Source organism: Camelus bactrianus, chromosome 26 (assembly GCF_048773025.1).
Source record: "Camelus bactrianus isolate YW-2024 breed Bactrian camel chromosome 26, ASM4877302v1, whole genome shotgun sequence".
Taxonomy (NCBI): Eukaryota; Metazoa; Chordata; class Mammalia; order Artiodactyla; family Camelidae; genus Camelus; species Camelus bactrianus.
Window position 1 is genome coordinate 29,830,803 of NC_133564.1, and position 26,667 is coordinate 29,857,469.

Consider the following 26,667-nt stretch of genomic DNA (forward strand, 5'->3'; position numbering starts at 1 on the left):
GCAGAGACACCTCCATCTTGTTTTTATTAGGGATGTGACAAATCTTTGATTTGTATTCGATTCGTACACGGATAGTGCCATTTTCCCCCGAATTTTGCCATTCAGTTGATTATTGCCCCCCAAACAGATTCTGGATGTTCGCAATTGTTCATCTGAGACTTCCTTGGTGAAGGGCATTTACTGTGACCATTACAAGTGCTGCGGTACAGCTACATACGTCATGCCATTTAAGGAGGCACAGTGCTGAGGGCTGTAAACAGACAATCAACGTTCGAGTGCAGCCAAATCACGAAGAGCTGGATGAGAGGCCACTACGTGGAATTGGTTCGGGAAGGAATAAATATGAAAAAAAAAAAAAAAAGGCAGAGAATAGTGTGGAATTTTTTTTTTTTTTAAAACTGTGTGTAATACAAATCCAGCCAAAACAATAGTGCAAAAAGTTACAAAGCAACAATCTCTTGGGCTAATGCGGTAGAGGCTACACAGAACAGCCGCGATGGTATGTGCAGGTCGGGCACGGTGAACACCAAGGAACCAAGGAGACGGTTAATATTTCAACCCACAGTTTGTGTTTTGGATGTTTTTTTTGCCCCCAAAATTTCCATACAACAAACAGACATCTAGATCAGCCCAGCAAGCTATGGTGGAAGTGTGCAGTCCAGAAGAGACCATGGAGGAACAGGTCTCCCGAGGCCATGAAGATCCGCAGGGCTGAGCGCGCGCAGCACGTGGCGTGTGGCCCCGGTCTGTGCCGGAGGCTGCGGGCCTCTTTAGACCGCTCAGATTCTGGAACCTCGTTACCACATCCCACGCTACAAGGTTTTCACTCAGTGTTTCCTGACATCTATAAATGAGGGTGCCTGCCCGTGTGAACGCTGATTTAAAAAAAAAAAAACACAAGTACACAAATCTATCTCCTTCATTGCTGGTGTATGGACCCAGAACACCACCACAAAATGTTTCCTTGGCCTAAAAGATCACTGGATTAACAAGGAGTTTTAACAGAGGAACAGGAGTGCTGTACTGAGAGGCTTTCGAAGGGAAACACAGGTACCGCCATTTCCGATGAGTTTCTGAAAATGCTAGAAAGACGACAGACTGCCAAAGACAGCCGCCATGCTGTTCTCCATGATAACGGCACTAATATTTTTTTTTTTAAAAAAAAATAAGAGCTTTTAATGATTGTAATGTATACAGTTTGGGCTGTTTGGCAAAACCCTGCAGATGTGCATTAATGATGCTTTATTGAAAAACAAAAAACAAAAAACAAAAAACAGTCCATGTTGAAATTGATCAGTGTAAGTTAAACGGTGGTTTTTAGGCTGGACCCATGATTTAAGCTGTACCCATCCAGCTCAGACCAAAAAAAAAAAAAATCATTTGAATGTTAAAGCAATCGTTCAGAGTCTTGAAGAAGAAACCAGGCAGGAAAGTGCCAATAATGATGATTGGCAAAATCAAAATTGAAAACAAAGGAACTGTTTTATCGAGCCGCCGACAAAGAAATCTTGCATGGAGACTACAAGTCTGGAGATTCTGGGATGAAATTGTACAGGAATCTCAGTCCACAGTTTCCTCAATCGCTGCGGAGACGGAGCTGTCACTGAATCTGACAGAGCCCTGCACTCCCCGGTCCGCCGACCCTGTGGAATGGTGGAAACACAACGCAATCAGGCCTCCTAATCTCGCAGCGATCGCGATGTCTTTTCTTGGAGCTCCGCCAAGCAGTGTTCCCTCCGAGAGGCTGTTCAGTTCTGCTGAGGATCTCCACGGAGACCATCGCTGCAGACTTCTCCCCGAGAATGCAGAGAGGCTGGTGTTTTTTTTTTTTTTTTTTTTTTTAAATAATGCAATTTGCCCAGAGTAAACTACAGGGTATTAAATACAGTCTGATCTCACCAAAAACGCACGAATCATGCTATGGAGTTTGTACTGTAGTCAAATTGCACACAGAAAATACAGATATAAGTTTAAGCTTTCTTAAACTTTGTGCATATCGCAATTAGACTTTGCATAAGGTCATCTAATAATGGCCATAAATATGCTATGAATCATTTTAATTTACAAAAAAAGATTTTACAGCACTGTAAAAATAAACGTGGCAAGGTTTTTTTTCAATCAGGTTGTCTTGTCTGATTTGTCATAGTCCATGTTTGACAAACATTAATAGCTACTATTCGGTATTCACTCGAATACCAAAAAAAGTGGATTCGTCACATCCCTAGTTTATAAACCAGTGAAACCCCAGAATCTTATGGAGAAAAGTTGGAAACAGTATCAAGTCTACGTGGTGTTCTCCAATTTACCAAAACAAATAAGACTTTTCACACGGAGGCACAGAATAAGATCAACTCTAGAAGACACACGCGCGCACGCTCACACACACACAAACACAGGGGAATACTTCAATTTCACACAAATTATCGACTGAAGAGCAACAGCAATGATTTACAGAGACAAACAAAAATACATGAAGTACAAATAATTCTTTAAAATTGGTTTTAATCAAGGAAATGTAGAGCAACAACGTAAGAACTCACCTTTTTGTAATCCAGTCTTCACTGTAGCCTGAGGAACTGTTTCAACCTGTTTGGGGAGAAAAATATACCATTAATAAGGAATTCTTATTTTTCACTTCATTAACAGAGGAAAAAAATAATACTTCCATCAATCTAAGTGATGATGAGTGATTAATGTATCTGAAATCTGGACTCGGCCCCATTTTCTGGGTAAAGTTCTCTGTCTCAGGGTCAGGGAGGGTTTAAATCCTAGCTGCCTGTGCTGAATGCCAAGTGACAACACACAGCCACACGCTCTCTAGCCAAGACCTCTCCCACCATTCCTCGTATGTGAAGAGACCGAGAATGCTTTCCTCAGAGTCGGGAGGGCAGAAGAGGGGTTGTTTCTGCAACCAGCCCCAATGCTGCTATAAACCCCTACCGCCCCAAAGACGTTAGGATAAATTTTTACTTACTATGATACTCAGGTTAATGTAACTCACACCACTTTAAGGCCTTTCCGCGCCTGCACTCACATCTAAGTTGCTGGGAATCAGGACCCTCTCTGTAGAGAGTGCTACAGGGCTCCATACAGCTGGAAGCTCAATAATTTTGCTGCTACTACAAACTTAAGAAAGTAAGTTTGTGATATTGCAAAAGCACTTTCTCGAGTGTCTTATGAACAGTGTCTTGATCCTACATTAGGAGAGCGAGATCAGAAGTTATTCTGCCAATGTGTATGGAAAACGCGTGGTACTCTGAGGACTGAACCACTGGAATTAAAGAAAGGATGCTGTTTGGAGGATGCTTCCTGTTTAAGCAATGAACTGAACTTTATGTTTCTTTGAGTTGTGGTGAAATATGAATGTTGATGTTGAAACACATATTGTAAATATTTAAGGATTGTTCTAAGCTTTTTAAAATTTAAAAAAAAATTTTTTTTACAACAGGTAAAAAAACATACAACAGAAGTGCTTTTTTAAGACACAATTAGTAATACAAATATAAAATCTTCTAAACAATCACTGGTATTGTTCTACTACTAACTATAAACACAGTGGCATTAACAATTTGTCCTTATGCTTATTAATTTTAGACTGACTGGTCACAGACTGAATTTGGGAACCAGCTGGCAAGATCACATCTTCATTTTGGTAAGAAATACTGCAGATTCGCAAGAGCTTAGAAAGATTTTTTGGAATATAATTTCCTAAGCTTGGAAGTTAATTATGATAAATGAATGAAAAATTAGTATTTTACTTAAATTTTAGTTAAATATTTCTGAGAAAACTGTTTTACAAGCTTGATGATACCACAGAGCACCCACAATGTCACCTTTTAAGTTTGGAAGATTAAAATTATGAAGGAGATAATTTAAATTGAAAACTTCACATTCTTCCATACTTAAGTAGTTTTAAAAATATAAAGCTTATTGAATTAATACTCTTCAGAGTTCTTTTTATTTAATAGTAGCTGTCTGGGCTGTAAAACTGGATATTCTTTCACTTTAAAAAAATTAAGAAAAACTCTGACTTTGAGTTTAATTTAAAGGAGTAATGATTTCCAAAATTTTCTTTGAGAAGGTATGTTAATATGTATATGAAGACACTGATTACTCAGGTTTAATACCCTTCATTTAGAATACTTTTTTTTTTTTTTTTTTACTTAGTGTGTATCTGACAACCCATTAACAGGTGAGTGCCATTCCACTGGGAAAATAACATTCCAAAAAATGTGACACCAACAGAAAAACCACATCATCTATGATTATTTCTTAAATAAAACTCTTAGAGTTAAATTAATTTGATGTGTTTAAAAAATAAAAATAATACATACCAGCAGCTTAAACCAAAAATTAAAAATTTTTAAAAAGGAACTCACTGGTGGTTCCAAATAAAAATCATGAAAACATGAAATCATTTTGCTCACAACAGAAAGTTCAAAATAAATGTGAGGAATTCTTTAAAAGTCTTGTACCACTGGCTTAGCATCTCCCGAAGCCTGACCGCTTTCTGTGAAAATGCCTGAAGCAGAATCACAGGGATGGCGGTATTAGGACTGGGCACTGGGGTTCACCAGGACAGAATCACTAGATAGTCCAGAAAGGAAACCCTGTGTAGGGGAAGCTTCTTTTCTTTTAAGAGACCAATATGAGCCACATTTACAAATACAATGTTTTAACTCTCTACATGTAGGAAGCCAACCTGCTCCTTTTTGATCTTCTTCTTTGGCACAACCTCAGTGGATTTTTCTGATTCAGAACGAGTTCTAATTGATCTTCTTTGTTGCTTCTTTTCTGCTGAGCCTAGAAGATAATTTAAACAAACAAAAACTCATTTGATGGGGTAGCTGGTGATCGCTGGTCCTAGTGCCCCTACTTACAAGTCTGAAATAAAAGGGGAATGTAAAAACAAGACAACTCATTTGAGGATGCCTTGACATTTAAGTAAGAAAGATTTGACCAAATCCCCTCATTACTTTTGGTCTTTTAATTATAAATCATTAAAAAAAACTATTAAACACTTGGGAGTACATAAAAAAACTGTACAAATCAAATTGTAAAGGCTGATGGGTTGAGACTAGGACATAAAGATGACGCTATACAGATGAAGAAGGATTGATTTTTTTAAAATTATAAAGTCAAACTGAAATAGCAGACATGGTTTAGTTTTAAAGCAGATAAACACATTTAGGTAACTATAACTGAAGGGATTGAGGCAATGGTTGAAAATGATTTTATTCTCAGTTCACACTGGGAATTAATGGTTCCAAATTCAATCAGGACTACATATTTTGCATTTTAACAGATCAATTAATTCTATACGTAAAATGCTTACAGTGCTGGGTGCACTTATAGAAGTTTTGCTGTTGTGTTATTAACAACCAAAAAGTAAAAAAATAGAAAAGGCACAAAAATATGACCAAAACCGTAATTTGACTATCAAGGGACTTGATGCACTTTAGAAATAATTACTCATGGAAAACTAGTTGAAACACATCATCAAGCTTTTTAATGTTAAATGGTGAAAAAAAAGAAAGTATGAAGATTTTTAAACAGTAAAAATTTTTGACAGTAAACAGAAAACTCACATGGACCCCATCTAGGAAAGGATAAAACTTGCACCAAAGGCCACAACGTGAAAGAATACTGTCAGGAATGATTTCATTCTGTGGCCCTGAGGAGGAATGATACCTTCAGTGCAGCTGTTCCCAGCTTTCCAGCGCCTAGACCACCTAAATGATCCTTCCTAGACAAAAACCACCTTGCAGAAGCTACCTCCATAAAGCCTTCCTTCCACATCCCCTGTGTATTTTCTGGTTTCGCTGTTATTGTCTATGTGTAAATGGCTTCCCTCACGTTTGTTCAAAGCCAAAACAAAGGAGGCTCCCAGTACTTTTGCGGGAGGGGGGAAGGAGTAGGTTGTTTAATAATAATGTACTGTTTCTGAGCTGTGGTTAATTAATTTCCAGCAGAGAAGTCACAAAACGAAGGTGTCCTTTATTCTCACACTGATAAAAATTTACTAAGGCAACAGACCTCCCACCCTCACAGACACTTGTGTATTCCAGACAGTCATATTTTAGTATAGTCAATATTCAAGTACCTATAAGGAAAGAGGAAAATGAAAACATAACTGCTTAAAACAAACAAAAAAACAAACTTGACTTGTTTTGAGGATGAGACAATGTAACTGTTCCATCAAGCACAAATGATATCTGATCTGCTAAAGAAATTAAGGCAATGTGACTCCTTAAAATTATTCTGAAAACTACCCAAAGAACACATAAATTCTACTACATTTGAAACCACTGAAAAGTATTGTGTTACGTTCTAAGAGAGGGGAAGTGAGCATCTCTGGATTCGGAAACTAGTTTAGAAATCTGGCATAAATGCAAATACAGTTCTTCAAACCACAGAAATGGAGCAGTGCCACACACTTTCTGTAGTCCCTTAAATGCACTGAGAAGGCTCAAGAACTCTCCATAAGTAGTTAACACCCGTGGAGATGATGGTGCAATTGGTTTCTGAAGGGAGATCAGGTCTCTTTTCTGAATTTTCAGCTACTGAAGTTATTTTCACAAGGAGCAAAATGGTCATTTAAAAAGACAAAATATGCTTGTCAACTACAACTAGTAACAAAACTTAAACCGAGGTTAAAGCTTTAGAGCGCTCATTCCTGAACTGAGGCCCCAACATTAATTTACAGTCTAATTACATGTGCCTGTCTAAGGAAGAAACTGGGCATTTTCCAGATATAAGAATTATAATCTTTTGCTTTCACTTTTAAAAAAAAAAGGAAAAGAAGAAAATTCATAGCAGAACTTATATCTTGAAATGCAAAGACAAACATAAAAATAAAATGCTCAGGAGCTGAGTGGAAGAAAAAAACAAGCTCCATTAAAAGTAAAGGTATACTATTTAAGAGCAATCTAACATTATGCGAGGAATTTCCTTTCTCCCTAGCTGGAAGAATGGAGACGTTTAAATAATGATCCTCCTAGTCTCACACTTACAGTCAGACAAATTACTAACAGCTTGGGGTAAAGAAAGATGACAAAACTGACAGACCTAACTATGGAGAGCTGAGGCCAAAAGATCCTTTCAGTAGTCAGGGAAGGGAGCAAACATTTTCAATTACAGCTAATTAATGCAAAGTCTTCTAATTCATTATTCATTGCTTCAACATTGTAACTTCACTTCTCATGTAGTATTCTGAAATGATACAAGTCAAATCTGGTTCTGGACTTTGCTACTCCCTCCTTATTAAAAAAAATTTTTTTAATGTGTTGTAAGAATCTTATTTATTTTGGGAGGGGGAGGTAATTAAGTTTACTCATTCATTTATTTTAATGGAGGTACTGGGGATTGCATCCAGGCCCTTGCGCATGCTGAGCTCCACCCTCTGCTCTCCCTCCTTACTTTAATGGAGCTTCCTTTTCCAGCTCACTTTATGATCAAGGCATTCTGCTTAATGTGCCCTGTCCAACAGATGCCCCATGTCCTCTGCCACCACCTCTGATGGTCTTGCAGCCCCCAACGCTTTTTTTTTTTTTTTTTTAAGAAAGCTAGCCCAAGTTCTTTCCTGAATAATGACTGTTTTCATTTAGCTTTTATAATAATAAGAATTTTACTCAAAATTTCCCGTACAAAAATATCTACCCCTTAGCGCCACTCAGTTACAGGTTTGGCTCACTTACTTCTGATTCAAGATTACCACCTCAGGTCTTAAGATTTTAATCTTTCTAGGAAATAAATACATTTGGTCACTTCTTAGATTCCAAAAAATCTTTTTAAAGAACAAAGTGAAACACACTCCTTTCTCCTAAGATTTCGAATGACCAAGCTAGGTGATATCTCTCTTCTTGATGGCTGTGTGCCGCAGTAACACTGTCATGTCAAGCCAAACCCTCCACTCAGTGGAGCTGTAAGGTCCTCGGCAAGTCAGTCTCTTCATAAAGATGACTTTTACCTCTTCCAAAGGCACAGTCTTACTGAATACAGGCATTTCTCCTTTAAGCAAGGATAATTTAGCTTGATTTCAATTCATGGTATCTGTTAAGCAGGGAAGATTATAAAAGGAGTTAGGCCCGGGGCCCTTCAGCCCCCAACACAGCACACCTCAGAACAACAGAAAGAGCGTGGACATCCACTAACCTGCGACCGAGAGCGGGTAAAGGAGGAAACGGCAAGGGTGTTAACAGTGCTGGAGAAGTAAAGGTGTCATTCTCATGAGAGAGGTTGTCAGATGGTACATCTACTCACATATGCACAGATTTTACAACTATATTCTTTTCACTATAGAACCCTCCTATTATTGAAATTCCTGTAGGAAAAATAACTGTTATTGTTACTATGAATAAAGTTCTCTAGCTCCTAAACCATCCTTTCCCATTGAAATAATTGCTTTTATAGTATGATTTTTTAAATATAATTTGATTTTGATAACTAAAGGTTTCTTAGGAACATAGCTGCCATGTGACAGCAGAACAGAACCAAGGCCTCTCAAGTGGATCGAGGTCCTCTTCTGTCACACCCACCTGCAGGACCAGATGCTGCTTCCGGAGATGACATACTCTGAGTTGCCTTTTCATTTCTCTGGTTTGGTGTAGAAATTATAAGTCTGTCTTGTCCCCTGACACTTATTTCCGTTTTGTTACCAATTCCCTTCAAAATAAGCCAAATTAAAAAATAGGTGATTACCAGGTAAATGACATCATTGGCTTATAAAGACAGCTTAAGATGATCATAATGTGCTTGAATTTTATAGGGTCTTTGATTGCAGTTAATGTATTATCTTAGCCATTATCAGAACAATTTTATTAAGTCATCAGGATGTATTCTAAAATGTACAGTAAGATTATGCGGGGGAAAAAAAACTATTTGCTAAATCCAGAAGATGAGTATCACTAAAAAATGAACCTGTATCACCGAATCTTCTGCCAAAACCAAAATACTTTCTGGTCTGAACAGTCTCTCCCTTTACCCACATCACAGTAGAGAACTCAAGCCATTTTCACTTGGTAAAGTAACCACTACACATAAAAATGTCAACACGTCTTTGAAAGAGAAGGAAATCCTTAGACACAGAAGTATGCCATTCATGGTGACCAAAATGTGCACCCAATAAGCAGTTCGGAGCAGACAGAAGGCAATTACAGTTCTGTCTCCTTTTAGGTATTTTTAATGCAATGAAATAAAGGAGTGATTTATAAATATAGTATACGTATTTTTAAAAGATTGGTTTTATCTCAGATTTCATTTACATATAGCACTCTTTGGAGGAGGGTGACAAAATTTTCTCTTGTGCATCCAAAAGCAGATAAAAACCAGCTCCTAGAATGAAGCCAATTCGCAGTCAGAAAAGATGCAAAATATTCATTTGCTATTCAAAGCTACCAATAGAACCAAGTGGATACTTAACACAGGTCTTTCCAAGTAGCTTAGCCTTACTGAAATCAGCTGAACCTATAGGCAGAAACAGGTTAACAGAGGACCCTTACACTTTTCTTTAGGAAAATATATCACTAATGAGGCATACCTATATTTAATTTTAATGTGCATATGAAAATGTTAGGAAGAAAGTGCAAAAGTCTTTAAAAGTAGCATACACTCATGAGGTGCCACTCAATTCAATTCACAAGCCCACAGTTGTGGTAAGGGCTAGGAGGGTAGTGAAGAGGTATATGGAATAAAAATTGCAACTGTTGTAAAAGAGCTTTAAAGTCTTAAACCTAAAGTGTAAGTGCCCTAAATGGTCACCCTGGCTGGTGGAGGCATTCAGTTTGAAGAGGCTACTTCCACCCCATTACCCAAGCTATCGCCTCAGCTCATTGTTACAGAGCAAACACAGCTCTGCTATTCCTCCAGCGTGCATCAGACACCCCAAGCCAACACGAGCCTAACAAAATCGCTGGTGCAATCAGACAGATGGGCAGGTACAATGATCACAATGGTTACTTCAGATAACTGACAGAAATGATTTAGTAAGAAGCATGCTTTGCAACTAAGAAAAACTAACCATACAGACTAGAAACAGGCAAAGTGCCCAGTTTTTTTCCCATGACTTTAGGGAGCTGAGCTCAATTTTGGCTGCCCAGTTCAAGATTAATTTAGCACAGATGGGGATATTACAAAAGAGGGAAAAGAAGAAGAAAAACAAAGCCTTTTTGCCTATGTGTTTTTTGCCCCATCTTAAACAGAGTAAACTGACTGTACATTTCAAATGTAGTGGATGCAAAGGGTATTTAGATTACCACCTGGTGATGTTTGGCGTTTTTTTAAATATCATGGCTGACTAAATACTCACGTTCCCCAAAAAAAACCATGAGGAAAGGAGGTACCTTCGTTGAATAAACAAATTGATCGATAAATTTCCCATCTCCGGCAGCATTCTGAAGAGCAAACACTTGTTCAATTTTCACAACTGGAGACATGTTGCACTTTTGCAAGTCCAGGCTCCCTTTGTGCATTGTGATGGAAGCTGGTAAGGATTTCCTTGCTGCTGCCGTCTTCCAGGCTATCTTAACTGGAGGTGGGTCCTCCTCTTCGGCACTGGTGTGCCGCCTCTGGCTATGTCTCCGAATTTCAGTACTTGACAGGGAGGAGGCCGCCTCGCCTGCACTGGTCTGTTCTGGCTGAGTATTCAGCACTGATCTCGGTCTTCGGGGTTTTTTAACTTCGGCTTTGGAGGCAACATTCTTTTTTGCTTGGGATAAAGCCTCCTCAGGCTGTTTGTCAATGTAGATAAAAGTATACTGTTCTATCCTTTCCTCCCGGGTCATTTTCAACGCTTTCTCTGCGTGGGCAATGCCGATGTCCCATTGAGCGCGTTCTCGCTGAGGCCGGGGTTTCCGAATCTGGAAGCAAAGACAAACGGGCATTGAGAACATGCTTGGATCTAACAGGGACCTTTAAACCAATGTGTGTTTCCCACGTGATCTTCTCATCTTTCCAGGTATGCATAAACAGCTTCAGGTTCCTCAGTCAAAGGAAGGAAATGTCCCGACTCCGAGACCCTGATGAATCAGTGGTACTGTGGATGACTGCAGGTCTGCTCTCTTGCACAGTAAACCCTTCTTTGTTGACCATGCTGCGGGACGAGTCCCTCAAAGAGGCAGTCATCCTTCTCACACCAAACTCATAAAAAGCGAGCAATGATGATGGCAGGAGAAGAAAGATTACAGAAATGATCACGTCCAGTGGCCAATAAAACGCTACCGTTAAAAATGCCACCCTAAAGCTCAGAGACCACAGCAAAGCTAAGTAAGTGGCGGAGCGCCAGGGGGTGAAGCTGCGCGGCCAGCTGGAGCCAGAATGCACACGGGGCAGGGCGCAGGGACCGGGAGCCGGGAACGTGAAAGCGGACGAGACAGAAGACAGGAATGTTCGAGAGGAAAAATAAACCCGAGTCACAGTTTCCACAGGCCTGATCAGAAGACTCTGGATTGGCAAGACAGATGAGAACATTCAGAATAAAGGTATGCGAGATGACCAAAGCAATCAGGAACGATCCAGAGGGTTAGACAGAGGGAGCCAGAAATTAGCTGATGAACCCGTGAGACAGAAGAGCGTACACTGAACACAGATATTTACATCTGCAGAATGTTAGGTCCTGATAAAATCAATCCAAATCCTCTGTGATAATACGCAGCTTCGTGTAAAACTATGACACGTTTCTGAATCACAAGAGGCCCACGCTAAATGAGCTAAGCTTAAAAATCTCAACTGACAGATTATCAAAATTCTAATAGAGTCACCGCCTCATCCAACATCTTTGGTTCCCTCTGTGGTGTGAACTTGGTTGAACCAGCTACTTAAGCTTTCTGTGCCTCAACTTTTTCCTCTGTAGAAACAGGAATAGTAATATCTACCTCACTGAAGTTGTTATGAAGAGTAAATGGATTAATATATATATTAATTATATATTATCTATATATCTATTATATATTATAATATATATATTAATTATTATATATATACAATAAATATAATGCTTAAAACAGTGCCTGTCTCACACAGAAGTGCTCGCTAAATATTTTAAAACTTTAACTTTCATAAAACAATTTTGCTAATTAAGAATAAAGGGGAATTAGGGAAAGATGGTGAAGTAGGAAAAAGAATAAAACCCCCCGGCAAAACCCACATTTCACTAGCATCCCCTGGACTATGTGCATTTGAAGTCAATTCAGACCAGACTCCAAGACTGTATTAAGCAGATGGTGAAAGTTTTCAATAGTATCGTAATACTGTTTACATGACAGATTAAATTTATTGACACATAATAAATTATTAAAATTGAACTTAGAGGAGTAAAACATATCATTCTAATTGTCTGAATTCAAGTTACGAAAAGCTCTGCTAAATTATTAAGCCCTTCAAGGAGCGCATTCGGCCGATGATGCCACTATGCTGTCGGTTACCTTCTGCTTCTCAGAGTGATTGCTGGCTTGTTTGGCTGCCTCAGCCAGCAGCTCTTCATACTGCTTGTGACCTTTGTACTCTCGTACCCGCTTCTCATGGACCCATGCCCTCTCTGGCTGGTTGCTAAAAAACTGGACGTGATATTCCCGGGCACCTGTAAGGAAAAATTCTCATTAGCCACTTCAGAACAGAAGCATCTACGTGTACTTCACCAAAAACGTGGACCTAAGCCATGTTCCCTAGTATTATGCCTATTAAAACTTGTACCTCTTGGATTGTCCAAAGATATAATCCAACCCCTACCAATGGCACTAATAGTTACTGTAAAAATCACCCCCAAAATGATTAAAATTAGCAAGCAGATTTTAAGAGAAAAAATTAGGGATTCTGGTAATTATTAGATTTGTTACCTTGGTTACACTACTTTTACTGGCTTCAAACCTTTCTACAAACAAATCTGGGTATAAATAAATAATTTTTCCTTAAAAAAATATGTAACGTATTTTCTTGGATTTTCAAAAGCCAAGTGCTGGTCAAATTACTTTTCTAGTGACACAAGCGTGTGGCACAGACCTTGGGGAGGAGGAGAGGCCACTGAGACTATCCCAGGGATTCTGTGAGGTCAAAGCTGCCTTCACAATACTACCAAGATGCTGCCTTCTGCGCTTAATACTGCAAGAGCAATGGTGGATAAGACTGCTGGCACCTCAGCACAAATGAAGGCAATGAGTGTAGTACTGCCACACACCAACAGCTAATGAAAAACAAGACCAGTTTTACTTAGTGTCCTTGATGAAGCAGTAAACATTATTGATTTTACTAAATCTCTCTATGTGATGAAGTGGCAAGTGTGTATAAAGCACCCTCCACACTGAAGGCATGACGGTTGTCTTGAGGGAAAGAACTTTTGTGACTGCTGGAACTGCAAGATGAACTGGCCATGTGGAACACCATTTTTACTGGAGAGAATGACTGACAGGAGAACTATGGATATTTGAATTTGAGAATTTGGCAAATATTTCCTCAAAAATGAACAAGCAAGTCTGTCACTTCAAGGAAAACAACTGACAGTATTTGTTGCCAATAATAAAATTTGATCTTTCAAGAAAAATGAGAATACTAGAAAATGAGTATCTGCCCCTATGAGCCTTCCAACTTTCCTATAATCAAAGAATTTTCTGATGAAATCAGTGATGACATTAACAAACGTGATTTAAAAAAGTATCTAAGAGGAAAGTGACAACATTTGGAAGATATGCATACAATATTTTTAAAAGGCCAGTGTATGATGTTAATCACAAAAGGCAAACAATCCATTCAAAGTGCGAGATAGAACCAATGGATTTTAATGTAACAAAGTACAAAAAGTTTATCAATGTGATTTCAGATTCCACGTTGCAACTAACCCACCATTTGGTGTAAGATCAAAGAAACTGATCCACAATTATCTGAAAAGGCTATTAAAATTCTTTTCCCTTTTCCAACTACACATCTGTGTGAGGCCAGGTTATCTTCATATTCTTCAACCAAAACATAACAGAATGAATGCAGAAGCAGATAGGAGAATTAAGTGTCTTCACTTAAGCCGGACATTAAAGATTTGCAAAAATGTAAAAAACCCATTGCTCTCAATTTTTTATTTGAGAAAATATTTTTCATAAAAACGTAATTAATGATATAACATATAATAGGTTATTTTAAAATAAACTAGCAAACATTTTAAATTTTTCTCAGTTTTAATTTCTAAATGAAAAGAAATAGTAGTAGATATAATAACTCTTATAAACAAAAGCTTTTAGAGTCCTCGAATTTTAAGTGTGAAAGGGGTTCTTGGGCCAAAACATCTGAGAATCATTGTTCTACAGTCATGCTCCTCTGAAAGTGTGGTTCCCAGAAGAAGCCAGTCTGTGACAAAACAAGCAGAGAAATTAAGAGTGAGCGTTTAGAAACTATGATAATTTGATACTGCGTGACATCTAGGCCCGGGACCAGGGATCTTGCACCCTGAATTTTTTTGGAGGGACAGGCCTTTCACTTTTCTAATAGTTAATTTTATCATATTTCACAGAAGTAGTGGTCTGTGGTAGACTGGAATTTTTTTTTTTTTAAAAGAGCAATAAACTGGTCCTTTACCAAGTATAGTTTGGAAAACACTGCTCTAAAGTCTCAGGTCAACCTGGGGAACCCAAGGTAACTGAGGCAGGGGAGAAAGCCAACAAGCAGATCCTATAGGAAACATGGGGAGAAGCTTAAATTGAACTTAGTTATCTGAAATCGATTATACCTTGATTTCAAAATTTTTTAATTTTATTAGACGTTAACAGGAGATTATCTAAGGATTTACTTTAATCTGGTTTAAAACCAGATTAAAATTTCAAGTGTAAAATAGCCTATGAAAAGAGAGAAACACGCACCCACAACTTGGATTTCCGTATCATCTAATGTGAGAAGAACCAAGCATAAATTTGACTATAATTAATCAAGAAGGTTTATCAAAAGTCCACGGGTTTTGGCACACAAAAACAGAAATATAACCTAAACTAACAGGGGAGTTTGGTGGACGGGATGGTGGGTACAAGTAGCAGGGTTAAAAGAACACAGGGCATAATCTGTTTCCAAAAGTCATGGTTAGTTATTTAGAAGCAAACATGATCCCAAAGGACTTCATAGTTAAAATCTCATCTTAATGTTTATTTTCAACTTCTTCCTCCATTAAACCATTTACTACAGACAGACAAATCAAACAATCTGTCTCTGTGTTAGCACATTGCTTCCTGCTGGCTGGAAAACTATAAAACAAGAGTGAAATAAAAACCCAAAGACCTGAGAGATGAAGAAACTAGCACATCTGTCCCTAAGTAACGGGCTAAATTTCCAATAGAAAAGTGTGGGAGAAACATTTTTATATAAGAAAAATATATAAATAAAACCAACCAGTTTTAAATTAAAAAAATTTGGGGTTTAAAGTTACAATAGGTATAATGTGGTACGATTTGAAACTCTCAGTTAAAAATCTTTATTTTCATATCTATTCAATACAATATGCAAAGAGAAAAAGAATTACTCCCACATTATGCATCGGTCAAAACCCACAGAACTCAACACACTGATAGGAGTGAATGGGAAAGGAAGCTGGTTCTAAAGAAGGAAAGAAAGGACAGTCGGGCTAGCACGTCACTGATTCTAAGGTTCATTCTATATAGAACAGTGCTACCACATCACTTTCTGTTCTTTTGAAAAAAACTATAAAGGTATTCAAAGAGAAAATAAAAGATACATGATTTTGGACTATAACATCTGAATGTGCTAAAGAAAACACTGCAGGGAAATAAAAGTAACATTGTTGGAAAGGCAAGTAAAAAAAACCCCACAGACCTGCACAACACAAAAAGCGAACACCACTGTAAACTGCAGACTTCAGTTACTAATGATGGCTCAACACTGGTTCTTTCTGTGATAACTGTCCCACACTAATGCAAGACGCTAACAGGGGAAGCTGCGGGGTGGAGGGAGAGGGAATATATAGGAACTCTCTGTACTGTCTAATTTTTTAGTAGACTCAAAGCTGCTCTAAAAAAATCGTCTATTACTAGAACCAGAATTACTCCCAAACTCTTAACAACAGTTACAGGTCTGGAGGACGAAACAATGGGCATGTTCGCTTCTGACCATATATATGGTACTGTTACAAGCAGAGGAAGCATTTCATTTTTAACTTTTAAACTTAAAGTGAGACCTAAACAATGAAATACAACTTAAAATAGACATGTGACCCAAACATCTTTCAACATGCTCTTACAAAGAATTTTATCTTTATGTGTGAAAACCGTTAAATACGTTTTCCAATGCTGAGACTCTGACTAATAACAATACTGACTAATAACAATATGGAAACCAGTGATTACTATATCTAATTCAAGATAAATTTTACGAAGTAGTTTAGATAATAAGCAACACACAGTGCTTCACGGGTATCATGTGTGGAACAGAATCAACACAATTAAGTTTTATACTGTGTTTCTGGTTTCCAAAAAACTGTCAGAAAACTACTTCACTTAAAACTGCACCGCACAGCCATGCAATGGAATATTATTTGGCAATAAAAAGAGAGGTTTGAAGCATTGATACATGCCACTACACAGGTGAACCTCTAAACATGACGCTAAGTGAATGAAAGAAGCCAGACACAAAAGACCACATATTGTGGGGTTCCATCTCTATGAAATGCCCAGAATAAGAAAATCAATAGGGACAGAAAGGAGTTAGTGGCTGCTTAGGGCTTGGCAGCAGGGCAGGCATGGGGAGTGATTGCTAGTGCTGGTGGAGATGGGATTTCTTTTCTGGGTTGATGAAAAAGTCACAAAATTAAAGTGTGGGATGGCCACACAACTCTGTAAATGTAATAAATGTCATTGAATTGCACTTTAAAAGGGCGAATTTTATGGTATGCAAATCATAGCTCAAGAGGGGTATTATTTTAAAAACTACTGCAGACAAGAGAAAAATTTAAATATTATCGGAATGTTCCTTTTTCAAACCTCAATTCTCAGATTTCCTCAGTAATATTTCTTAAAATCATTTTTCCTGCACAGAAGTAGGAGATTGCCTATGGAGTACCAGACCAGATTAGATTAATTCATAAAACTAAATTTAAATACTTCCCTTGAAATACAAGATGAAGCATAAACTGTGCTTTCATTTGTATCCCATAAAAAAGCTGAATTTGGTAAGTTTTCATAAAGTAATTAGATGTTAAATGTGACATTCTTTATATAATCTCAATAGGATGCTTTTCTAAGGGGAGAGAACTGAAGAGCCACAACTCTCTCATGATGCAATAGTTCAAAGCGCTCTGGGGGCCCGAGGGGGACGTGCATTGCTTTCTCTGAGAAGGCTTGGCCCTCTTAGGAAATCCCTGTCCCTCTATCCTCCCATTCAAAGAATCACAGATTATTAAACGTGCAAGGTACTTTAGAGATTCCTAGTCCAGCACCCTTATCATATAAGCGATGGAACCAGGGCTACCGCCCCGACCCTCTGAGTAGGGAAATTCATTGACCTTCCCTGTATTACACAGTCATGTTTAAGAGTTGGGTTATGGAATAAGACTTCGCTGAGACTCTACACTGATCTGCAACGTAAGGACAGTAACAGTACCTGCTTCACAGGGTTGCTGCTGAGGACTGCAAAAGAAAACACATAAGAGAACTGCCCAGGTGCCACGCACAAAAGCGGACATTCAATAATGTGGGGTGTTTTTTTTCCTGTCCCACTGATGCTTCCAGTCACCCCAACCTTTAACCAGCAGTTACAGTGACAAGATGACTGCCTTCTGTGCAGGGGCATTCTTTGCTGTGCAGCACAGGAGTTAAAGATACAGTGGATCCTGTCACAACTCTGACTCACCAGACACCTTTTGTCCCTCATAACAGTGAACAGGGACAGAGGTGGAAAGTTTAAAATCAGAGAGAAAGAAATAGGTGCAAAGTTGTCACAGACAATAAGGAACTTGATAAGTGAGTTTGCAAAGTAAATACCCAGAAACAAATTCCAAACTCAAACCTTCCTCTGGCTACCAGGCAAGTCTATTCCACATGCCAGAGTCTCAGGAATCTAATCTACATGTTTTGGTCAAACCCAGGAAAAGGAGTAGAGAAAAGTCAGAACACACGTTTTCTTAATATTTACTCACATTCCTAAGGTGGGGTTCTATGGCATGTAGCTACCTTCAAACTCTACTTCTTCATCATACTGAATTCAGAAGGACGTCCCAGTAAATTTACAGATTCAAAAATTGAGCGGAGGAGGATAAAAGCATCTTGCAAAATTTATCAGGATGGAAAGCCCTTGTCTGAGTGAAAAATTAATAGCCATGGGAAACAATGATGAAATAAAAATGTTCTAGGAAAGCTTCACCCCAAAGCCTACTGAGCTCATTTAAGACATTTTATTACTAATCCATCTGCTCTCTTTTGGAATTCACTTGAGAGGTCAGAGGAAGGATTTTTAAAAAAAGAAGTGTGAAAAAAATCATAAACAAATGCAGGGTGTTTATAAAGGAAAACAAGGCCTGTGTCAGTTGTGGAGGCTCCCTGCCAGTCAAGACAGCTAATTATTTCACCGTTTATTAAAAAGTGATAGATACGTGTTTTCTGGTGTCAGCTTCTGTATCATGTATGTATTCTTTTATTCATATACAACATTTAAGATTTTCTCTCCCCGACCTTTAACTTAATAGCTACTTATGCCTTTTCTCACCTCTTGTGTTAATTTTGGTGTGGACCTCAAGTTGGGGATCACTTGAAACCATACAAGGCCACCAAGGGTAGGTCCCCACCTTAGACCAAACAAGATCGCCAACCTGGAACTTAACACCGGCAGACACTTCTGTTGTTGGAACAGAAGACAATACTGGCTGAACCTACAGGGAAAAAAGGTCATAAAAAACTTCATCAGGAGAAAAACTTTTTAAAAAGAAATGTACACAATACACCAAACACATTAACCATGTAAAACTGATTGTCAATCAGACTTTTCTCTGATGCCTGCTACCCATAACTTGCAAAAGGGCAGAAGAAAGGAAGGAAATAATAAGCCTCATTCCAATATTAAAAATAGGACGGTTTCTGTTGCCAAGTTACTGATAAGGCATCTTGAGAATTCACATCTATTAAAAAGTAGTTATAGTTTTGAAAAGGTAAGTAATTTGCTGGAAGTATCTTAAACCAGTTCCAAGATTTATTTCAGTATAACTTCTGAAATAAAGTATGGAACTATAATGAAACGTATTAAACGTGTCATAATTTAGTCACTCTGCTTTCACCTTCTCACACCGCATTTGGTGAGGCAGTCTTCAACAAAGTGACTTACCGGGGGCTCCTCTTTTAGTCCTGGATCTTCTCTTGGTTTTTCTGATACAGTGTCGACCCTCTCATTTGGTCTCTAGGAGAAAAGAACAAAATGGCAGCAAACCAAAGAGCAATGACGTACACAAAAAGGGTCAAAACTAAACAGCAAAGGGAAGAGAGAACATTTATCAATGAGCAATGTAAGAGGTAAGAATACAACTTATGCAGTACATGATCCTGTGTCTTTACATTCATTTTCCATTTCACACCATAGCTGTATCTCCCATTTCTTTTTTAATTTCTTTTAAAACTTAATTTGTTGGTTTTGGGTTTTTTTTAACCTATGAGAGTACAGAAAAGTGGGCAGTGAGATTGCTAGTAAGATGCAACTTGGAATTCTTCTGGAGAGTAATGTGGCAATATGTATGAAAAGCCTTAAATTGTCAGACACTGACCCACAAATTCACTCCTAAAAAAGTGTATTGAAAAAGCATTGATACATCTATATATAGAAAAATACACACATATACATATAAACAAAGGTATGCACAACAGTGCTATTTATAAGGGCAAATACTAAAATCAGACATCAGTCTAAGATGTGCAAAAATGTAGAATTAAAGGACATGGGAAAACAATAATACAATGTTATTTGAAAACAGCAAATTGCAAAGCAGTTTGTATAGTCTGATTCCAATCTTGGAAAAATAATTTTTTATCTGTACAGAAAAAAAGGACTAGAAGGCTACCACCAGGCAAAGGAGTAACAGATTTCTGAGGTGTGTTTTTCCATATTTGTAAAGTTGTCCTTAATAAACCTTACATTATTTTTCTAGTCATAAAATCCATAAATATGTTATTTAAAAACTGATTTCTGTAATCCTTTGGGGAGGTAATTTGGATGTATCCATCAAAATTCAAAATATGTACAGTCTTAAATTTAGCAATTATATTTTAAGAACCTATCCTACAGAAATAAAAAATGAGAAAATCTAAGCAGAGGGATGGTAACTACAGCATTATTTCATGTCAATAATCCACGTCTATCAACATTTTCCTAATTTTTATTTTAAAATAGACTATATATACCTTGAAAAATATTTGAAACATTGTACACCAATTGATAAGAGTAGTTACCTTTGAGGAACAAGATTAAAGAAACAGTGAGGGAAGATCTATACTTGTGTGCATTTTCAGTAAAAAGTAAATTACTTTCGTAATTTAAAGGTTTAAAAAATTTCCTTACTTGTCAAAGAACAAAACTTAATTTAGATGGCTTAAAAAAGAGGGATATATCCATTAACTTAGGCCTAATTCCACTAAAAAAAAGGCTAATTTTAAAAGTTACTTAAAATTCTCAGTTAATTCAAGACATTTAAGACATTGCTGTAAAAGTTTTACTAAATAAAAGAAATTGTAAAAATTGTTAGGAAATCAGCCAGACTCGTATCTCAAACCCCAAGTTTCAATCATTCATTCAACAGTGCCTACGATTTCCCAGGCATTGTTCTAGAAGTTGGGTACACAACAGTGGAACAAACAGACGTGATCCCTGACCGCAAAGAGCTTACAGCTGGGCAGCAAAGACAGACACTCAGCACAAACGTACACATACACAGTGTAAACATATGAAGAGAAATGGTGTGTGTGTGTGTGTGTGTGTGTGTGTGTGTGTGTGTGTGTGTGTGAGTGTGTCTTTAGAGATAAAGGTCAGGAAAGGCCTCTGTGAGAAAGTAAAGTATGATTTGAATAAAAAAAGAGGAGTTAGTCTAAGGAATAGACTTACCATATGACCCAGGAGTCCTGCTCCTGGGCATATATCCAGAAGGAACCCTACTTCAAAATGACACCTGCACCCCAATGTTCATAGGAGCACTATTTACAATAGCCAAGACATGGAAACAGCCTAAACGTCCATCAACAGATGACTGGATAAAGAAGATGTGGAATATTTATACAATGGAATACTATTCAGCCATAAAAACCGACAACATAACATCATTTGCAGCAACGTGGATGTTCCTGGAGAATGTCATTCTAAGTGAAGTAAGCCAGAAAAAGAAAGAAAAATACCATATGAGATCGCTCATATGCAGAATCTAAAAAAATAAAATCACAAGGGCTTCAGCTGCCTAAGGAAGCCCAAGTGCTTGGCGACGGCTTGGCTCTATGTTTAAAGGGGTGGGTTTATTTTGTGACTTCATTTTCTCTCTCAGGAGAATACTGAGACTGCAGCACATGTATAGATACCTTAATTCAATTCTGGAACTAAAAATTGAGCTAATTTTTTTTCAAATAACTTACAAAGAGTAATGCAAATTTAGATCATTTAGGTTTTGTCCAATCCTGCTGTAGGTCAAGAATCTTTAGAATTTTAAGTATATGTATTCTATCTCAAAAAAAAAAGAGAGAGAAATAAAACAAAATCTCATCTGGAAAGATAACATTAACCTCCGGTTATTTTGCGACTTTTAAGCAGCAGGACAGGGCTGTGACTACTTGTCTTCTCCCTTGCCCCCATTGTATCCTCATGTCCAGCACGGTGGAAAAACAATAAAATAAAATAAAAAAGAGGAGTTAGTCTAGTAAAAAGTGGGAGAAAGAACATTCCAAAGAGAAGGAGTGGCCTGTGTGAGGTCCCTGAGGTTGAAGAAAGGCAGAAACTTCAGAAAGGCCAGGACAACAGACTTACCTGCCACGAAGAGGAGAGGGGGGACAGGACAAGGTGGCGGGGAGGCACCGGGCCCTGTAAGCCACATCCCTGTGTTCTACCTTCTGGGCACTGAGAGCCTCTGATGAGGATCAGGCAGAGAAGTAACACATGCCAGTTTATGTTTCAAAAAGATCATGTTAGCTGCTGTGTGGAGACTATTTTGGGAGGGAGCAAGGGGGAAGCAGAAAGTTTAATGAGGAGGCTACTGAAAACATTGGAAAAAGCCCCGGGAAGGAAGGCGGCAGCAGCCTGCTGGTGGGCCCGAGGTCGGTTCTGTCAGGTGCATCTGCGGTGGCCCTGAGGCTCTCTCATCTCCTAGGACACACTCACTGAGCCAGGAAAGAAAAGTCTTATGATCAAGGGAAAATTCTTCCCCGGATCACTAGTGTAACGGGCAGTTTAAAAATACTGTCCACATTTGCACAGGCCCACTGGGCAGCTTCACTTCAGTCCACGGAGGAGCTGAAGCCTTCACCTCACGCTCTTTCTCAGCCACAGCAGGAAGGCGGGGCCCCAGAGGAAGCACACCTGCACCCAAGAAAGCAAGCCCTCCGGCTCCGCACCGCGGTCTCCGTGATGCCTGCGGGTCAGGGGTCTCTCTCCCGCTCTGAGAGCAGACAGATGAGGAGTGACGACTAATCTCTGCCAAACGACAGAACCCTACTAATGTAACAACTGGTCTGAAGCCCGTGAACAGCTTGCCCTTTCTGGATTGAAGACAGGATTTCCTCCTAAACCTTTGTATTATTCAAATGTCTTATCTCTTCTTGATTTTTTTGTTTGTTCCAGATTTGTTCCTTCAGGCTGGCTTGAAACACTGTTAAAATCACTTTCATAGAGCTGAAATTTTTTTACACAGTCATTTTAAAAGGAAAGAAATGGTAAGGGAGAAAAAGAAGCCCAGGAGGATTTATTCTAAGCATTCAAGACTATATAAATAAAAGAAGGAAAAAGAAGTCAAATAAGGATGCTGCAATGACAGGAAGGGAATACAAACTGTAAAAGTATTGACGCGTGAGCAAAACAGAAATGTTTAGTAGGCTTTCAGAGATTCATGACTTGAAAGAAAGGTAAAGCGAAACAGGAGAGCATCCCAAACATCAATTAAGAAGGGGGAGTTTTTAAGACAAAATGGTCAAGAGAAGCCAAATGCTTAGGAATCAAGAAAAATGAGTCAGAAATTGCCAACAGGTAAAACACTTCAGGGTGTAAAATCCATTTCCTTCAGTTGTTTAAAGGAGAGATATGCTTAAGAGAGATTAAAATCAAACAAGTAGGGACAGAAGACACCTTCTCTGGTACTAGCCATGCTGCTTCAGGAAGAGAACGCATCAGACAGAAAGACAACAGTAAGCTAGCTCTCCATAGTGTCTGAGTCATCTTAATTTTAAATTAATGCTTTTGCGGGTTTGTATCACTTTACATTTTTAGTTGATTCCACATGGAAAGACCTTTTTTGTTCCCCCAGTAAAGAATCATGGGAAGTTTCTTAAACAGGAAGAAAAAAATGCATTGAGAGCAGCTAAAATAAAATTACATTGCTTTAAACATTCCTTTAAAAAAATTTGGTCTAGGACTTTTATTAAAACCCAAGAGATTTATTAACATGAATAATATGCATCAAACCTGGCAGAATTCCAAATTTCTTTTACTTTCTGAATAACTGTGGAAGTTTGTAATGCATGGGAACAGTTTCTAAGAATTTTAAGACCTAACCCTCTGAGGCTACAGAACCCAATATAAACCACTAACTTAGTGCTAATAGGACTGAATCAGCTATTCAGCTTTTTATAAGTGAAAACGGCAAGCTAAGAGTTAATGAGACTGGTCTTTGTGGATAAGCCCACTGAGGTGCTGGTGGAAGACCAGTGTTTGAAGAGGGCCTACATTCACATGCCTGAGGCATTACACCTGCCAGGGAGGAAGAAATGCAGAAACATTTCCACATGTTTCTAATTTGGTGGGAGAAAAAAACAGCTAAAACAACTTTACAAAATATACAATTTCAGTAGTGATCTCAGGTCTCCTGCTGCCTAGATGTTTGGACACATTTTCATTGTTGAGAAGATATACTTGGGCTGTTCCAAATAAGTCACTCTTTAGAAGGCCAAACAGCTCAAAATTGGGAGGAAATATACATAGATCAAATACTAAGAAGAAAGAAAAGAAAAGGAATAACTGAAATCTTGAACTGTATTATTTTAGATGAGATTTTGTTTGCTCAAAAAGACCCTATGAGTGAGCTTGTAAGGAAAAAGTACATCCATCCATCCATCCACCTACCTACCTACCTATCAGCAAATCCAGCTTGGGGACAATCATTCCAGGCACACAGCTCTCATTACCATTCCCTCAGGCATCTGGGGGAGGGGAGCTGTCCAGTGGTGTCAGCCGACTCTTACGTGGGCTTCTATTTCCCTTCTAAGCCCTCTAAAATGCTGAACACCGAGGGCGTGGACCCCTAGTGACAACCAGGAGGCACAAGGGTATCAAAAATTAAAACACTTAAAAATGATGTCCTAAACAAAGCAAAATAGGTATTGTTCAAGTTAAGGAAATCCCATTAAAAACATATAAGGTTAGAAAATAGGTTGATTTGTGCACATCCCTGGTCCGTGTGGCTTAGCAGAGGTGCGACTCTGAAACAAGCTCTCGCCTCAGAGTTCTATTGTCAGAACACAGCATCACTTTTATGGCTTATAACTGTCCCCCATGTGTGATAAAAGTTTAATTAATGAAATTCAACTAACAAGAACTTAGCTGTTCACTTTATTTCTTTGAAAGAAAAGGGAGGAGGGAAGGGAAAGTGGGAGGAGAGAGAAAAAGAAACAGGGAGAGAAGGATGGGGAACAGGGAGGTAAATGGGGGGAGGAAAGAAAACCTGGACTTCCCCCCGAAACTCAACTTTCAGGCAATGGTCTTGGTAACATTTACTGTAACCAATGCCACTTACCACATCTACACCTTCTTTCAAGTTGACATTCCTTTACCCCAAGATATTGTAAGTTCCTAAATAAGGAATATTATGCCTCACATGATTTACTAAAAAAGAAAGCAAACTTAAACTCTTAGATTACATCTAACCATTTCAATCCCTGGCTATAGCAGTTAACTGAAAGTTAAGTGATATAAAGGGCCAGACAAAGCAGATATCCAATAAAGACAGAATCTGCTTTAAAATCTCACTGAAAAGTGACTACTAGAAACATCATTGTACTGAATTTATCTTTGATTCCAATAAAGCAAAAAGTGGGTATGAAAAATGAACAGACTATCTTCTCCTGCCTCTGCTTCCAGCCCTACTTCTATTTTGAGAGATTTTTAAACTTATTTTTATCAATAAAGGCAACAAGTCTAGTCTAATAAGTATAACTGGATAGTCTCCTATTTGCCAGATTCTCTAGAGCAAAAGCAAGATGAGCCAGCAAGCTGGTTCTCAGGAACTAAGCTAAAGCCAAATTCAGATTTTATACATTTTTGTGATTCCCAAGGGTCATAATGCATTAAATATCTTTTTACTGCAGGTCCATGAAAGAAATACTACACTGGATGTATCTGGAGTGCAAGAAGTTAAACTTCTCTCCTTCGAAATTGACTCATTCATTTAATATACAGTATAAGGCACTATGTGAATGAAATTCTGGAAGGGGGGCATTAAATAAACGACATAAGAAATTCAAAGTCATTTCAGAAAACATTTAGGTCCAAAGCCTTCATTTTACAGATGCAGATCTAAGACACCAGACTAGCTAGTGTCCCTGATTACTCTCTATCTCATCACCCAGTTTTACTTTCCTCACAGCACTCACCGCTATCTGAACTTACACATATTTACGTACATATGTGTGTGTTTTCTGGTTCCTCTTACTAGAATATAAGCATCTTGAAAGTAGGCATCTTTACTTTTCATTCATTGCCCTACTCTCAATTCTTGGGAAGATGTCTAGCACACATTAGGTATTCAATCAATATTTGTTAAATGAATAAAGAAGAAAACCATAGAAAAATGAGGAAACCATACTGAGATATCACACTGAGACTTGTGAGAGCCTACAACCAGGGTGAGCTCCACTCCAAAAAAAGGTAACTTTTGAGTTGAAGGTATGAAGTACTGGAACCCAACTACCAAGGAAAAGGTGAGTTGGTAAGATGTAAACACGTCTTTGAACAGAAGATAACATATTAACCTATTCAGGCATACCGGATATAAAAGCAGACAACTGTCACAAAAACAAATATTCATTTCTTCCCAAATCAGTGTCTGAGAACACCTTCAATTCATACCATGTATTAGAATACTAACTAAAAACTCTTCATCCAAGCTAGAATTAATTTGTTACATACCTATTATTATTATTATTATTATTATTATTATTATTATTATTATTAATTATTATTATCTCGGCGATGTTAAAAAAATTCAGCAGCATGCATCTTAAGTTACCAATAAAGGATGACTTTTATAAACTCTATCTTAAGTTTTAATGAGTAAACATAAATACTAATGTTGACTTTAACAAAAAGAGTTTATTTACCTCAGGTTGTTTTGTAGCAAACATTAGGAATAAGTGTTAAATCTAAGCTCTACTGGTGAACGTTGGTCTAGAACAATGGAAAACCAGTATCATTAACCATCTTCCCTCTGCCTTTCCTCTTCATCTTCAGAAACCAGGAATTTATTACAAG

General features: G+C 38.1%; 1 protein-coding gene across 4 annotated transcripts in view; it reads right to left on the minus strand.

Annotated features, from left to right (window-relative positions):
* NSD3 (nuclear receptor binding SET domain protein 3) overlaps window positions 1-26,667 on the minus strand; it is a 92,108-nt gene that overhangs the window by 32,990 nt on the left and 32,451 nt on the right. For 3 of the 4 annotated variants that reach the window (XM_010946244.3, XM_045509932.2, XM_045509926.2), the window contains exons 3-9: window positions 19,291-19,362; window positions 18,679-18,841; window positions 12,420-12,574; window positions 10,341-10,856; window positions 8,538-8,664; window positions 4,703-4,803; window positions 2,541-2,586 (exon numbers count right to left, since the gene is read on the minus strand). In XM_010946244.3, the coding sequence (XP_010944546.1) occupies window positions 2,541-2,586; window positions 4,703-4,803; window positions 8,538-8,664; window positions 10,341-10,856; window positions 12,420-12,574; window positions 18,679-18,841; window positions 19,291-19,362 (1,180 nt within the window). Of the gene's footprint in view, window positions 1-370; window positions 1,644-2,540; window positions 2,587-4,702; window positions 4,804-8,537; window positions 8,665-10,340; window positions 10,857-12,419; window positions 12,575-18,678; window positions 18,842-19,290; window positions 19,363-26,667 lie in introns of those variants that run through there. The other variant, XM_045509943.2, reaches the window with a different exon arrangement.